The sequence below is a fragment of the Somniosus microcephalus genome, chromosome 22 (genome assembly GCF_052327205.1).
Source record: "Somniosus microcephalus isolate GS21.2 chromosome 22, FLI_Smic_1.0, whole genome shotgun sequence".
Taxonomy (NCBI): domain Eukaryota; kingdom Metazoa; phylum Chordata; class Chondrichthyes; order Squaliformes; family Somniosidae; genus Somniosus; species Somniosus microcephalus.
The window spans coordinates 9,746,270-9,762,251 of record NC_141008.1 but is presented as its reverse complement, the minus strand read 5'-3'; the positions used below and the strand labels follow the sequence as shown (position 1 = coordinate 9,762,251).

General features: G+C 48.7%; 1 protein-coding gene across 6 annotated transcripts in view; it reads left to right on the top strand.

The window, feature by feature from the left end:
* Positions 1-1,238: 1,238 nt before the first annotated feature.
* The window catches only part of mlxipl (MLX interacting protein like), a 273,904-nt gene continuing 259,160 nt past the window's right edge, over positions 1,239-15,982 (top strand). For 4 of the 6 annotated variants that reach the window (XM_085964155.1, XM_085964156.1, XM_085964158.1 and 1 more), the window contains exon 1: positions 1,240-1,583. In XM_085964155.1, the coding sequence (XP_085820281.1) occupies positions 1,306-1,583 (278 nt within the window). In that variant the 5' untranslated portion in view covers positions 1,240-1,305. Of the gene's footprint in view, positions 1,584-15,982 lie in introns of all 6 variants that reach the window. The other 2 variants (XM_085964159.1, XM_085964157.1) reach the window with 1 other exon arrangement.

Below are 15,982 nucleotides of genomic sequence, written 5' to 3'. Positions count from 1 at the left end.
GGTAAGCCATTTAGGACAGAGATGAGGAGGAATTTCTTCACCCAGAGAGTGGTGAACCTGTGGAATTCTTTACCACAGAAGGCAGTTGAGGCCAATTCATTAAATATATTCAAGAAGGAGTTAGATATATTTCTTAAGGCTAAAGGGATCAAGGGATATGGGGAGAAGGCAGGGACAGGGTACTGAGTTTGGATGATCAGCCATGATCTCATTGAATGGCGGAGCAGGCTCGAGGGGCCGAATGGTCTACTCCTGCTCCTATCTCCTATGTTTCTATGTATATTCAAGGCTGAGATGGATAGATTTTTGGACTCTAGGGGAATCAAGGGATTTGGAGATCGAGCAGGAAAGTGGAGTTGAGGTGGAAGATCAGCCATGATCTTATTGAATGGCAGAGCAGGCTTGAAGGTCCGTACGCCCGACTCCTGCTCCTAATTCTTATGTTCTTATCCACAGCCCTCTGGGGTAGAGAATTGCAAAGATTCGCAACCCTCTGAGTGAAGAAATTTATCCTCATCTCAGTACTGAATGGTATCTCTTATCCTGTCCTCTAGTTCTAGACTCCCCAGCCACGGGAAACAGCTTCTCAGCATCGACCCTGTCAAGCCCTCTAAGAATTTTATATGTTTCAATGAGATCACCTCTCATTCTTCTAATTTTCATAGAATTGAAGAATGTCACTTTGGAAGTTAGGAAAGGAGAGCTCTATTGATGTTCACCCATTGCAGCTTGCCCTGCCACTGGGATCCACTGGAAGAGATTGAAGAGAGAAGACTGCATGTGACACCTTCCTGTACCACAGTGTGGCTGGAGCAGGTGACAATGAGCCACTGTACAGGCTGATCTCTCCTATTTTACCAGAAACAGAAAATGCTGGGAATATTCAGTGGGCTAATGAGCTTCTGGGGCGAGAGGACCAGGTGTGGACCCTGGATCAGCTGGGCTGCTCCCCCCATGTGCTCACTGTCCTGGTCTGCACCTTGCAACCAAAGGGTGTGGGAAAATTATGAATTATATTAAAGCTGCCCAATAGCGGCAGGCGGTCGACTCATTATGTTAATACTGCCCAATCGGGGCAGGCGGTGGACTGATTATGTTAATATTGCCCAATCGGGGAGGTGGTGGGCTGATTATGTTAATATTGTCCAATAACGGCAGGCGGTGGGCTGATTATGTTAATGTTGCCCAATAGCGCCAGGCGGTGGGCTGATTATGTTAATGTTGCCTAATCGGGGCCGGCGGCGGGCTGATTATGTAGATGAGCCGCTGCGGGAGCCGCGGTGTTGCCCGCGGGCTCTCAGTGCGATGAGCGCGGCCGAGGAAGGGCTGGTTACTCGGGGAGCCGCGGCCGAGGGCTCGGAGCCCGGCCGGGCGGGGGCCGCGTTGCCCGGCAGCCGCTCGCAGGTGATCCACAGCGGGCACTTCATGGTGTCGAGCCCGCACAGTGAGCGCAGAGGCTGCGACTTCGACACGGTGAACCGGCGGACCTGCCGCACCTACCGCTTCGGACCCCGGAGCCGCGGCCGCCTCAGCATCGACCCGAGCCTGAGCCGGCTGCTGGAGTGCATGACCCTGGCCTACAGGTACAGCCGCCGGCAGGGCAGGGGGGAGAGCGGGCCGCCCGCCCGCCGGGGCTGAGCGCGGGAATCGCTCCTGACCCCACTGGCGGGTCTCCCGCGGCGTTGCTCCAAGTGCGGGAGGTGTTGCTGTTGCTGTGAAAGGTGCGCCTGGGCCAGTTTGGTTCGTGTCAGAAACAATGAAATGGGTATTTTATTTGACTGGCTCCTGCAAAATAAACTTGTTTCTTTACTTATGTCTGATAGTCTTGCTTGACGCACCTGAATTGAGTAAATGACGCAGTTCTTGGCTCGATGATTGAATATATTCAAGGCGGAGATAGATTTTTGAGCAACAGGGGAGTCGAGGGTTTTGGGGAGTGGGCAGGAAAGTGGAGATCAGGCCAAAATCGGATCAGCCATGACCTCATTAAATGGCAGAGCAGGCTTGAGGGGCTGAATGGCTGGCTTCTGCTCCGATCTCTTATGTTCTTATGATCCAAATTCATTTTTAGGGTAGCAGGGTTTTTCCAGTGGACTAATGCAAGCTTTGAATGGGGGAATTCAATGTGAGACTTGCTCTTATGGACATGGGAGTTGAGTCCCACTCCAGGACTTGAGACCATCTGAGGTTTTTCTGGAAGCAGGGTTGCTGAATGGCTTGAGTTAACTGCAGGGTGCCGAGCTCCTGAGTGTTCAGAGGCTGGCGAGGAATTGCTGCCGCCCAAATGAAGCAGAGAAGTTAGGTCCTGTCTGGGACACAGCAGAGATGGCCATGGAAAGGGTGTGCCCAGACACCGTGCAAGGAGGCGGCCAGAAATCTCGGCGTGCACGCCACAGCCCCATATACAGCAACTAATAGGCTTGCCAGCAGAGGTGAAGCCCATGGAATAAAAGGGACAGTGGCAGCATGGATACGAAATTGGCTAAGTGACAGGAAACAGTAGTGGTGAACAGTTGTTTTTCGGACTGGAGGAAAGTATACAGTGGTGTTCCCCAGGGGTCGGTTCTAGGACTACTGCTTTTCTTGATATATTAATGACCTGGATATGGGTGTACAGGGCACAATTTCAAAATTTGCAGATGACACAAAACTTGGAAGTATAATGAACAGTGAGGAGGATAATGATAGACTTCAAGAGGCTACAGACAGGCTGGTGGAATGGGCGGACACGTGACAAATGAAATTTAATGCAGAAAAGTGTGAAGTGATACATTTTGGTAGAAAGAGTGAGGAGAGGAAATATAAACTAAAGAGTACAATCCTGAAGGGGGTGCACGAACATGGGGGGTATGTGTGTGCAAATTGTTGAAGGTGGCAGGGCAGGTTGAGAAAGCAGTTAAAAAGGCTTACGGGATCCTGGGCTTCTAAATAGAGGCATAGAGTACAGAAGCGTGGAAATTATGATGAACCTTTATAAAACACTGGTTTGGTCGCAACTGGAGTATTGTGTTGAATTCTGGGCACCGCACTTTAGGAAGGATGTGAAGACCTTAGCGAAGGTGCAGAAAAGGTTTACGAGAATGATTCCAGGAATGAGGGACTTCAGTTATGTTGATAGACTGGAGAATCTGGGGTTGTTCTCCTTGGAGCAGCGAAGATTGAGGAGATTTGACAGAGGAGTTCAAAATCATGAGGGGTCTGGACAGAGTAGATAGAGAGAAACTGTTCCCATTGGCAGTAGGGTCGAGAATCAGAGGACACAGATTTAAGGTGATTGGCAAAAGAACCATAGGCGATGTAAGAAAAAACTTTTTTATGCAGCGAGTGGTTAGGATCTGGCATGCACTGCCTGAAAAGGTGGTGGAGGCAGATTCAATCATGGCTTTCAAAAGGGAGTTGGATAAGTACCTGAAGGAAGATATTTTGCAGGGCTTCAGGGTGAGTGGGACTAGCTGAAGTGTTCTTGCAGAGAGCCGGCACGGGCTCGATGGGCAGAATGCCCTCCTTCCGTGCTGTAACCATTCTATGATTCTATGAACTCACTGGTGCAAGAATGACCGTACCAGGTGAGGCAAGGTAGGAGACAGCCATACCTTCGAAAAGTGCATGCTAAATATGTCAGCCACTTACAACCAGCTCCCCCTCACTGTGTTGAAGTGCTGGTATTGTTCTGGCATTGAACACAGCCTTCACGTTCTCTGACTTCTAACCCCTTATGAATAGGAAGTGATGGAGATCCAGGGAGGCAGAAGTCAAAAGCAGTTGGAAATGGTGTAAGGATGCCAAGCTAGTTCAGGTGTATGGAAGCACTAACCATGATACAATAGGGTTCAAGGTCCAAATAGACATGGGAAGGTTAGTACAAAACAAGAAATTGTAATAGGGCAGATTTTGGAAAGCTGAGGCGTGAGCTAGCTGAGGGAAGAGGAAAGAAGCATTTGCACGCCGGACTGTCGATCAAGAGTGGAACATTCCTAAAGAGATTGCAAAGTTGCAGAATAAATATATTCTATTTCATAATGCTGTGAGTGAAAAAAGAGATTAGAAACAAACTATTGTTGGAGAACGGGGTATGAGGGGCCATAGGTAAAATAAAAATGAGGGAATGACAAAATAAGGGAAGAGGTTAGGAAAGGGATGGGAAACAAGGGAGAATGAGGAGAGAATCTCTACAAATATATCAGTAGAGAATTGCCAAATATGAGTGGGACCCTGAGAGGAGAGTTTTCTGAGTTAGTAGATGATAAGCAGAAATTAGCAGGGATACATAACAAATACTTAACTTCAAAAGAGAATATTTGGGAGGAGGCAAATCCTGAACTGGTTAAACGTGAGTTGAGAGATATTAAAATAAAAGAAAGGTACGGACAGGTAAAGACTCTTTGGTCCATCCACCTGTCCCACACAATGCGATATCTTGTGCATCACGATATAGACACTCCCCACCCCACCCAAAACCATGGGATCTCATGGGAGAGGCGAAAAACCAGAGAAACACCCAGGCCAATTTGGAGGGGGGTGGGGGGGTGGAATCTGGGAAATTTCTCTTCGACCCTCTTAGGCGATCGAAACTAGTCTAAGAGAGCACTCTGGCCCTGATCTTCTCATGCAGTACCTACCTTTTGTATGAGATGATCTCCGCCCCAGCCAGAGGTCCATTACTCTCTGGGAATAGACCCACCTCCTGACATCTAACCTAGATCTAGCCTTGTACAACTTAAAATTGTCATGTCTGGCCCTCCCTAACCTATTTACTGTAATTGGAACAAATTATCAAATGGAACACAATCTATTCCCTTCGTCATCTTGCAAACCTCGAATAAATTACCCCTAAGTTTACACTTCTCTGAAGAGCGGAGTCCCAGCTCTTTTAACCTATATCTTGATAACTAAGATGCTTCAAACTGGGAATTAGTTTAGTGGCCCTCATCTGCACTCTTTCCAAAGCCTAAATATTACCCACCATGTGAGGAGACCAAAACTGGACACAGTATTCTGAGGCCTGACCAAGGACACTGTACAAGAGAAGTTAGTTAAGCTAAAGGAGGACCTGTTGCGATACACCCAACGGAAATGGGAAAAGATATAACGGAGGTTCTAGAAATGATAATTCAGGAGTGGATTCTAATTCTCTGGAGTGGATGTGTGGCAGAGGACTGACCAATGTAAGACCCACTTTCAAAAGGCGAGGCGGAGCTAAACCCAGGTAATTAGGGGCAGTTAGTTTAACATCTGTGGTAGATGAGAATTTTGGAATCTTTCAGGATAAAGTATCCAGATGAAAAGAAAATAATTTGCCAACAAAAATTTCAGAAAGGAAGATCATGCTTGACAAACCTGATGGTTCTTTGAGGAGGTGACAGATATGGTATACATGGACTTTCAGAAAGCCTTTGACAAGGTACCACACACGGGACTGTTGGAAAAGATTAAGGAGTATGGAATTAGGGGGAGGGAGGCAGGCAAAGTGGTTAGAATGGGGGAAACCGAGTCGGAGTTAAGGGCAGTTTGTCAGAGTGGGTGGAAGTGGGCAACGGTGTCCCACAGGGTTCTGTTCTGGGACCAATTCTGATCACCACGTAGATCAATGACTTGGATATAGGGCTAGAGGGAGAGGTGTCCAAATTTGCAGCTGATAACAAAATAGGAGGTGTAGTTAATTCTTTAAAAAACCAAAGGAAACTGCAAAGCGATATTGATAGGATGGGGGATGGGCTATAAAGTGTCCGATAGAATTCAATGTCAGCAAGTGTGAGGTGATATATTTTGATTAAAAAAAACAGTAATGATACTGTGAATCGAAGTAGGCTGGGGGCTGTGGGGGAGCAGAGGGATTTGGGGAAGTAGACTCGGAGCTGTGGGGGAGCAGAGGGATTTGGGGAAGTGGGCTCGGGGCTGTGGGGGAGCAGAGGGATTTGGGGAGCAGGCTGGGGGCTGTGGTGGAGCAGAGGGATTTGGGGAAGTAGGCTCGGGGCTGTGGGGGAGCAGAGGGATTTGGGGAGCAGGCTCGGGGCTGTGGGGGAGCAGAGGGATTTGGGGAAGTAGGCTGGGGGCTGTGGGTGAGCAGAGGGATTTGGGGAGCAGGCTCGGGGCTGTGGGGGAGCAGAGGGATTTGGGGAAGTAGGCTTGGGGCTGTGGGGGAGCAGAGGGATTTGGGGAGCAGGCTCGGGGCTGTGGGGGAGCAGAGGGATTTGGGGAAGTAGGCTGGGGGCTGTGGGGAGCAGAGGGATTTGGGGAAGTAGGCTGGGGGCTGTGGGGGAGCAGAGGGATTTGGGGAGCAGGCTCGGGGCTGTGGGGGTGCAGAGGGATTTGGGGAGCAGGCTCGGGGCTGTGGGGGAGCAGAGGGATTTGGGGAAGTAGGCTCGGGGCTGTGGGGGAGCAGAGGGATTTGGGGAAGTAGGCTCGGGGCTGTGGGTGAGCAGAGGGATTTGGGGAGCAGGCTCGGGGCTGGGGAAGAGCAGAGGGATTTGGGGAAGTAGGCTGGGGGCTGTGGGGGAGCAGAGGGATTTGGGGAGCAGGCTCGGGGCTGTGGGGGAGCAGAGGGATTTGGGGAAGTAGGCTCGGGGCTGTGGGGGAGCAGAGGGATTTGGGGAAGTAGGCTCGGGGCTGTGGGTGAGCAGAGGGATTTGGGGAGCAGGCTCGGGGCTGGGGAAGAGCAGAGGGATTTGGGGAAGTAGGCTGGGGGCTGTGGGGGAGCAGAGGGATTTGGGGAGCAGGCTCGGGGCTGTGGGGGAGCAGAGGGATTTGGGGAGCAGGCTCGGGGCTGTGGGGGAGCAGAGGGATTTGGGGAAGTAGGCTCGGGGCTGTGGGGGAGCAGAGGGATTTGGGGAAGTAGGCTCGGGGCTGTGGGGGTGCAGAGGGATTTGGGGAAGTAGGCTCGGGGCTGTGGGGGAGCAGAGGGATTTGGGGAAGTAGGCTCGGGGCTGTGGGGGAGCAGAGGGATTTGGGGAGCAGGCTCGGGGCTGTGGGGGAGCAGAGGGATTTGGGGAAGTAGGCTCGGGGCTGTGGGGGAGCAGAGGGATTTGGGGAGCAGGCTCGGGGCTGTGGGGGTGCAGAGGGATTTGGGGAGCAGGCTGGGGGCTGTGGGGGAGCAGAGGGATTTGGGGAAGTAGGCTGGGGGCTGTGGGGGAGCAGAGGGATTTGGGGAGCAGGCTCGGGGCTGTGGGGGAGCAGAGGGATTTGGGGAGCAGGCTCGGGGCTGTGGGGGAGCAGAGGGATTTGGGGAAGTAGGCTGGGGGCTGTGGGGGAGCAGAGGGATTTGGGGAGCAGGCTCGGGGCTGTGGGGGTGCAGAGGGATTTGGGGAGCAGGCTGGGGGCTGTGGGGGAGCAGAGGGATTTGGGGAAGTAGGCTCGGGGCTGTGGGGGAGCAGAGGGATTTGGGGAGCAGGCTGGGGACTGTGGGGGAGCAGAGGGATTTGGGGAAGTAGGCTGGGGGCTGTGGGGGAGCAGAGGGATTTGGGGAGCAGGCTCGGGGCTGTGGGGAGCAGAGGGATTTGGGGAAGTAGGCTGGGGGCTGTGGGGGAGCAGAGGGATTTGGGGAAGTAGGCTGGGGGCTGTGGGGGAGCAGAGGGATTTGGGGAAGCAGGCTCGGGGCTGTGGGGGAGCAGAGGGATTTGGGGAGCAGGCTCGGGGCTGTGGGGGAGCAGAGGGATTTGGGGAGCAGGCTCGGGGCTGTGGGGGAGCAGAGGGATTTGGGGAAGTAGGCTCGGGGCTGTGGGGAGCAGAGGGATTTGGGGAGCAGGCTCGGGGCTGTGGGGGAGCAGAGGGATTTGGGGAGTAGGCTCGGGGCTGTGGGGGAGCAGAGGGATTTGGGGAGCAGGCTCGGGGCTGTGGGGGAGCAGAGGGATTTGGGGGGAGCAGGCTCGGGGCTGTGGGGAGCAGAGGGATTTGTGGGGACAGGTTCACAGGGCATTAAAGGCAGCAGCTTGGGTTGACAAGGCTGTAAAAAACTAATCAAATTCTAGATTTTATCTCGAGGTTTAGAATATAAAAGCCAAGAGGTAATGCTGAGCCAATATCAAACCTTAATAAGACCTGAGGTAGAGACTGTGTGCAGTATTGGGCTCCACAATGTGGGAAAGATATTGAGGCTTTCGAGAGGGAACACAGACTACGGGCTGATATGATAGAAGTGTTTAAATTATGAAAGGGTGGGACAGAGTAGATAGAAGCAGACCGCCTTCAGTAGTTGAGGGTCTAGAATGAGGGGCCATAGATACAAGATTCAATGTAAGAGATTTAGAACAGAGGGCAGGAGAAACTTCTTCAGAGAATGGTGAGGCTGTGGAATTCACTCCCAGGGTTAGAGGCTGAGGCAGAAACTGCATCAACGCTGAAGATTAGATTGGATGGGGTGAAGGAAAAGGGGACAAAGGAACAGGGGGGGTAAATGTGATTAAAACTATTGGCTCGCATGGAGGGTAAATGCTGACACAGACTGATTGGCCCGAATGGCCTGTTCCGTGTTATAGTCATAACGGCACAGAAGGAGGCCATTCGGCCCATCGAGTCCGTGCCGGCTCTCTGTAGAGCAATCCAGTCAGTCCCATTCCCCCGCTCTATCCCCGTAGCCCTGCAAGTTTATTTCCCTCGAGTGCCTATCCAGTCTCCCCTTGAAAACATTGAGTGTCTCCGCTTCCACCACTTCCGTCGGCAGCGAATTCCAGGTCCTCACCACTCGCTGCGTAAAAAAGTTTTTCCTCACATTTCCCCCTGTATCTCTTGCCCAAAACCCTAAATCTGTGTCCCCTAGTCCTTGTACCATCAACTAGTGGAAACAACCTTTCCCCGTCTAGCCTATCCAAACCCGTCCTAATCTTGTACAACTCTTATCAAATCACCCCTCAACCTCCTTTGCTCTAATGAAAACAAATCCAGCTTCTCCAACCTGCCCTTGTAGCTAAGATCCTCCATCCCGGAACCATTCTGGTAAATCTCCTCTGCACCCTCTCAAGTGCCTTCATATCCTTCTAAAGTGTGGTGACCAGAACTGGACACAATATTCCAGTTGTGGCCTAACCAGCGCTTTATAAAGGTTCAGCATAACTTCTCTACTTTTGTACTCAATACCTCTATTTATGAAGCCCAAGATCCCATATGCTTTGCTAACCACTCTCTCAGTATGTCCTGCCACCTTCAGGGACCTATGCACATTAACTCCCAGGTCCCTCTGTCCCTGCACACTCTTTAAAACTGTGCCATTAACTGTATATTGCCTCTCCCTGTTCCTTCTGCCAAAATGTATCACCTCACACTTCTCTGTATTAAATTCCATCTGCCACTTGTCTGCCCATTCTGCTAGCCTTTCTTGTCCTGTTGCAGTCGATTGGTATCATCCTCACTGTTTGCCACACCCCCAAGTTTGGTGTCATTGGCAAATTTAGAAATTCTACTCTTTATTCCAATATCCAGGTCATTTATTTATATATATCCAAAAAAAACAGTGGCCCCGGTACTGACCCTTGGGGAACACCACTGTCTACCACCTTCCAGTTTGAAAAACAGCCATTTACCACAATTCGCTGTTTTCTGTCCTTAAACCAATTCCTTATCCAAGCTGCCACTGACCCACCTATTCCATGAGCCTCAATTTTGTTAACCAGCCTTCTATGTGGTACTTTGTCAAGCACCTTCCTAAAATCCATGTAGACAACATTGCATTCCCTCCATCAATCCTCTCTGTTACTTCCAAAAATTCAATTCGATTCGTCAAACATGATCTGCCTTTTACAAACCTATGTTGGCTCTCCTTAATTAGCTTAAACCTCATTAACTTTTTTCTTGATTATTGTTTCTAAAACTTTACCTACCACTGATGTTAAACTGACCGGCCTGTAGTTACTAGGATTGTCCTTAAACCGTTTCTTGAACAATGGTGTCACATTTGCCACTTTCCAATCCTCAGGCACCTCCCCCGCATCTAGGGAAGATTGGAAAATTATGGCAAGCCCTTCCGCTATCTCCACCCGCCCCCCCCCCCCCACCCCCGTATTACATATTAAACTTCTGTTTTACTGGCCTTGTGTGATATCTGTTAGATAAGTCAGTTTGAAGTTCTTGGCTGCATCCAGCCGGTAGGTAAAAAACAGGATGAGGTCCTAAAAGCTGAATATAGGGAGTTAGGAGGTAAATTTAAAAAAATAGGACCTCAAAGGCGGTAACCTCAGGATTGCTACCAGTGCCATGTGCTAATCAGAGTAGAAATAGAAGGATATTTCAGATGAATATGTGGCTAGAGGAATGGTGCAAGGGGGAGAGATTCAAATTCCTGGGACATTGGAACCGGTTCTGGGGGAGGTGGGACCAGTACAAACTGGACGGTTTGCACCTGGGCAGGACCGGGACCGATGTTCTAGGGGGAGTGTTTGCTAGTGCTGTTGGGGAAGGTTTAAACTAAAATGGCAGGGGGTTGGGAACCTGTGCAGGGAGACAGAGGAAAGGGAAGCAAGGATAGAAGCAAAAGACAGGAAGGAGAAAAGCAAAAGTGGAAGGCAGAGAAATCAAGGGTGTAAATCAATCAGGGCCACAGGAAATAATAATTCTAATAGGACTAAGAGTGTTAAAAAAACAAGCCTGAAGGCTTTGTGTCTTAATGCGAGGAGCATTCATAATAAGGTGGATGAATTAGCTACGCAAATAGATGTAAATGGATATGATATAATTGTGATTACGGAGACATGGCTCCAGGGTGACCAAGGCTGGGAATTCAACATCCAGCGGTATTCAATATTCAGGAAGGACAGGCAAAAAGGAAAAGGAGGTGGGGTAGCATTGCTGGTTAAAGAGGAGATTAACACAATAGTAAGGAAGGATATTAGCTCTGATGTGGAATCTGTATGGGTAGAGCTGAGAAATACCAAGGGGCAGAGAACGTTAGTGGGAGTTGTATACAGACCCCCAAACAGTAATGCTGAGGTTGGAGATGGCATTAAATGGGAAATTAGAGACGCGTGCAATAAGGGCACAGCAGTTATCATGGGTGACTTTAATCTACACATAGTTTGGGCTAACCAAATTAGTAACAATACCGTGGAGGAGGAATTCCTGGAGTGTATACGGGATGGTTTCCTGGACCAGTATGTCGAGGAGCCAACTGGAGATCAGGCCATCTTAGACTGGGTATTATGTAATGAGAAAGGATTAATTAGCAATCTTGTGTGAGGCCCCTTGGGTCGGAGCGATCATAATATGATAGAATTCTTCATTAAGATGAAGAGTGAAGTAGTTGACTCAGAGACTAGGGTCCTGAATTTAAATAAAGGAAACTACGATGGTATGAGGCGCAAGTTGGCTCGGATAGATTGGGGAACGCTGACGGTGGATAGGCAATGGCAAACATTTAAAGATCGCATGGATGAACTACAGAATTTGTTCATCCCTGTTTGGCATAAAAATAAAACAAAATAGGTGACTCAACCATGGCTAACAAGGTTAAATTAGGGATAGCATAAGATCCAAGGAGAGGACATATAAATTGGCCAGAAAAAGCAACAAACCTGAGGACTGGGAGCAGTTTAGGATTCAGCAAAGGAGGACAAAGGGATTAATGAAGAGGGGGGAGATAGAGTATGAGAGTAAGCTTGCAGGGAACATAAAAAGTGACTAAAAGCTTCTATAGATATGTGAAGAGAAAAAGATTGGTGAAGTCAAGCGTAGGTCCCTTGCAGTCAGAATCAGGGGAATTTATAATGGGGAACAAATGCATACTTTGATTCTGTCTTCACAAAGGAGGATACAAATAAACTCCCAGAGATGTCAGGAACATAGGGTCTAATGAGAGGGAGGAACTGAATGAAGTCAGTATTTGTAGGGAAATGGTGTTAGGGAAATTGAGGGGATTGAAGGCCGATAAATCTCCAGGGCCTGATAATCTACATCCTAGGGTACTTAAGGAAGTGACCCTAGAAATAGTAGAGGCATTGCTGGTCATCTTCCAAAATTCTATAGACTCTGGAACAGTTCCCATGGATTGGAGGGTAGCTAATGTTACCCCACTATTTAAAAAATGTGGTAGAGAGAAAACGGGGAATTATAGACCAGTAAGCCTGACATCGGTCGTGGGGAAAATGCTAGAGTCCATTATAAAAGATGTAATAGCAGAGCACTTGGAAAACAGTGACAGGATCAGACAAAGTCAACATGGATTTACAAAAGGTAAATCATGCTTGACTAATCTACTGGAATTTTTTGAGGATGTAACTGGTAGAATAGATAAGGGCGAACCAGTGGATGTGGTGTATTTGGACTTTCAGAAGGCTTTCGATAAGGTCCCGCATAAGAGATTAGCGTGCAAAGTTAAAGCACATGGGATTGGGGGCAAGGTACTGAATTGGATAGAGAACTGGTTGGCAGACAGGAAGCAAAGAGTTGGAATAAACAGGTCTTTTTCCGAGTGGCAGGCAGCGACTAGTGGGGTACTGCAGGGACCGGTGCTAGGACCCCAGCTAGTCACAATATATATTAATGATCTAGACGAGGGAACTAGATGTAATATCTCCAAGTTTGCAGACGGCACAAAGCTGGGTGGGCGTGTGTGCTGTGAGGAGGATGCAGAGAAACTCCAGGATGATTTGGACAGGTTGGGTGATTTGGCAGGTGCATGGCAGATGCAGTATAATGTGGATAAATGCGAGGTTATCCGCGTTTGTGTCAAAAACAGGAAGGCATGTTATTATCTGAACGGCAATAGATTGGGAAAAGGGGAAGTGCAACGAGACCTGGGTGTCCTTGTGCACCAGTCGCTGAAGGTAAGCATGCAGGTGCAGCAGGCGGTTAAGAAGGCAAATGGTATGTTGGCCTTCATAGCGAGAGGATTTGAGTACAGGAGCAAGGATGTCTTGCTGCAGTTGTACAGGGCCTTGGTGAGACCACACCTTGAGTATTGTGTGCAGTTTTGGTCACCTTATCTGAGGAAGGATGTTCTTGCCATGGAGAGAGTGCAGCGAAGATTCACCAGACTGATACCTGGGATGGCAGGAATGACGTATGAAGAGAGATTGGGTCGATTAGGCTTGTACTCGCTGGAGTTTAGAAGAATGAGAGGGGATCTCATTGAAACTTATAAAATTCTAACAGGACTAGATGCAGGAAGGATGTTCCCGATGGCGGGGGAGACCAGAACCAGGGGTCACAGTTTAAGGATAAGGGGTAAGCCATTTAGGACAGAGATGAGGAGGAATTTCTTCACCCAGCGAGTGGTGAACCTGTGGAATTCTCTACCACAGAAGGCATTTGAGGACAATTCATTAAATATATTCAAGAAGGAGTTAGATATATTTCTTAAGGCTAAAGGGATCCAGGGATATGGGGAGAAAGCAGGGACCGGGTACTGAACTTGGATGATCAGCCATGATCTCATTAAATGGCAGAGCAGGCTCGAGGGGCCGAATGGCCTACTCCTCCTATCTTCTATGTTTCTATGTAACTGAGGCATTGCTTAAAGGGCTAACAAATACACCATGTGCTTAACTCTTCTGAGAATGAAGCAGCCTGTGGCAGCCTACAGGACAGGATAACATCCAGACTTGGGCTGACAATTTGCAAGTAACATTCATGCCACATAACTGCCAGGCAATGACCATCTCCAACAAGAGAAAATCCTTCCAACAGCACCAGCTGAGAGTCCCCCACCATCAACATCTTGGGGATCACCAAGCTGAACTGGACCAGCCACACCAACACTGTGGCTACAAGTGCAGGGCTGGGTTCTCTGCAACGAGTGGCTCTTCTGACCACTCAAAGCCTCTCCACCATCTACACGGCTGAAGTCAAGAGAGCGATGGGATACTCACCAGGATGGGTGCAGCTGCAACAGCACTTGGGAAGCTTAACACCATCCAGGACAGAGCAGTCCCCATGACCAATGCCCTTGCTGCAGAACACAATATCCACTCCCTCCGTCAAGACGTACTGTGGCTCCAGGGAGTACAATCTGCTGCAGCAACTCACCAAGGGTTACTTTGACAGCACCTCCCTCCCCTGATACCTCTACCACCAAGCAGGGTGAGAAACATCATCATGGTAGCATCACTACCTTGAAGTTCTCTCCTGACTTGGACATATGTCGGCGTTCCCTCATTGTCGCTGGGTCAGTATCCTGGAATATCCTACATAACTCTATTCTGGGAACACCAACACACAAGCAGTTCAAGGAGAAGGTCCACCATCATCATCTTGGAAACAGTGAGGGATGAATAATGGCCTGGATTTTACGGAGCCTATGACAGCGTACGCCGTCATAAGTGCCCCGCAAGCTCCAGTTTCTACATGCAATGCGCATGCACGAAAACCCGGAACTTGCGATTTTTGTGAAGTTTCTCCTTGACAGATCGTACCCACCCGCTGGAAGTTCACTTTCGCTGGTGCAGAGTTGGGCTATTTTCCCCAGCTACTTCCCAGCGAATACCCACCAAACCCTGGTGAGGCTGCCTTTACCAGCGTAAGGGTTTAAATAAATGTTAAAATATATATTAAAAAAAAATTATTTCTACATTCACTTACATTTCAAATGATCACAGCTTCCTGCTGCTCCATGAGAGCCACACTATGTGCTTGGGCATTGGCTTGCAAGGTATCTGAAGCCAAATGGCCAGCTACTCTTGTACGCTAATGCACGTGTCTCATCCAGTACATATTTGAGTTCACTGTCTAAATCCACAGGTGGCTGATTCATAGCCAGTATTGAGCAAGGACAGCGCGAGTGAGAGCAAATGCTGTAAAGTCTAGTTTGCCCAGATGATGTAAGGCCTGACTTTGCTTTTGACACATAGAGAAAGAGAAGAGGATTATTGGCTACAGTAGTCCCATAATGAGAAGCCACCATACGTAGCTTGGCGTCGAGGAAGTGCCATGGTAAAGTTTCAATATATACTTTGTTGCCAGTGCGTGAAGAAGAGAATTGGATGAGAAGAAAACCAGGAGAGGTTTATCACGAATCCTGAGCTGGTGGCAGTCCTACAACGTTCCCATCTCCAGCGCACTCTAATCGGATCTTCGCTGGAACTAGATTGCTTTAGCAAAGAGCCGGCACACACACGATGGGCTGACTGGCGTACCTCTCTGCTGTAAACCTCTGGAATCTCCCTTTCTCGGCTTTGTAAGGGTTCCTCCTCATGTGATTAAAGGATGATCCTTTTCTCATTATTGCTGTGGGTTGTCTTGTCCTGCATGTGGAGTAGAAGTGGATGTGCCAATTCTCGAGATGACATGCAGCAATACCCAGGGGTCCGCATGCAGCCTATAATGAGATGAGGAGAATTTTTTTTTTTAACAGTGAGTTAGCATCATCTGGTATGTTCTGCCCGATAGGGCGGTGGAAGCAGTTCAATAGTAACTTTCAAAAGAGAATTGGATAAATACTTGAATGGGAGAAATTTGCAGGGCTGTGGGGAAAGAGCAGGGGAGTGGGACTAATTGGAGAGCTCGTTCAAAGAGCAGGCACAGGCACGATGGGCCGAATGGCCTCCTTCTGTGCTGTGATTCTACATTAATCGACCAATTATTTTCATTTTTGTTATGGAATAAAATGTATAATAAATTGCTTCATTTATTTTCCAACTTGTATTTCTAACCTGTTTCTAGTTGATGAAGGAGGCTGTAGATAAATGCTCTTTACTGTTAACATTAACGGGGGCTGAACGATTTGCTGAACACAATAATGACTTTGTCAGCTGAGCTGTTAATAGCTGGAAGCAGAAAATAACAGCTCAGCTTTCAGGGTTTCAACGTACTTTGGCCTTTTGGCACAGTGCAGTAATTGTGTGTACTAAAGTGTTTAGGTGAGCAAACACTAATCAGAAGTGGTGAATAAAATGCATTAAAAGCAAACGATTGATGGTCCGGAATTGGCCTCATTATATCGTGTTAGCCATTAGGCTTTGAGCCAGTAACACATTAGTTCACTTTATTGATGTGTTGTTTTTTGTGGCGGGTGTGGGAATAAGGGAATTAGCATTCCAAGCGTGAGTGCAGGCAAGTGATCTGC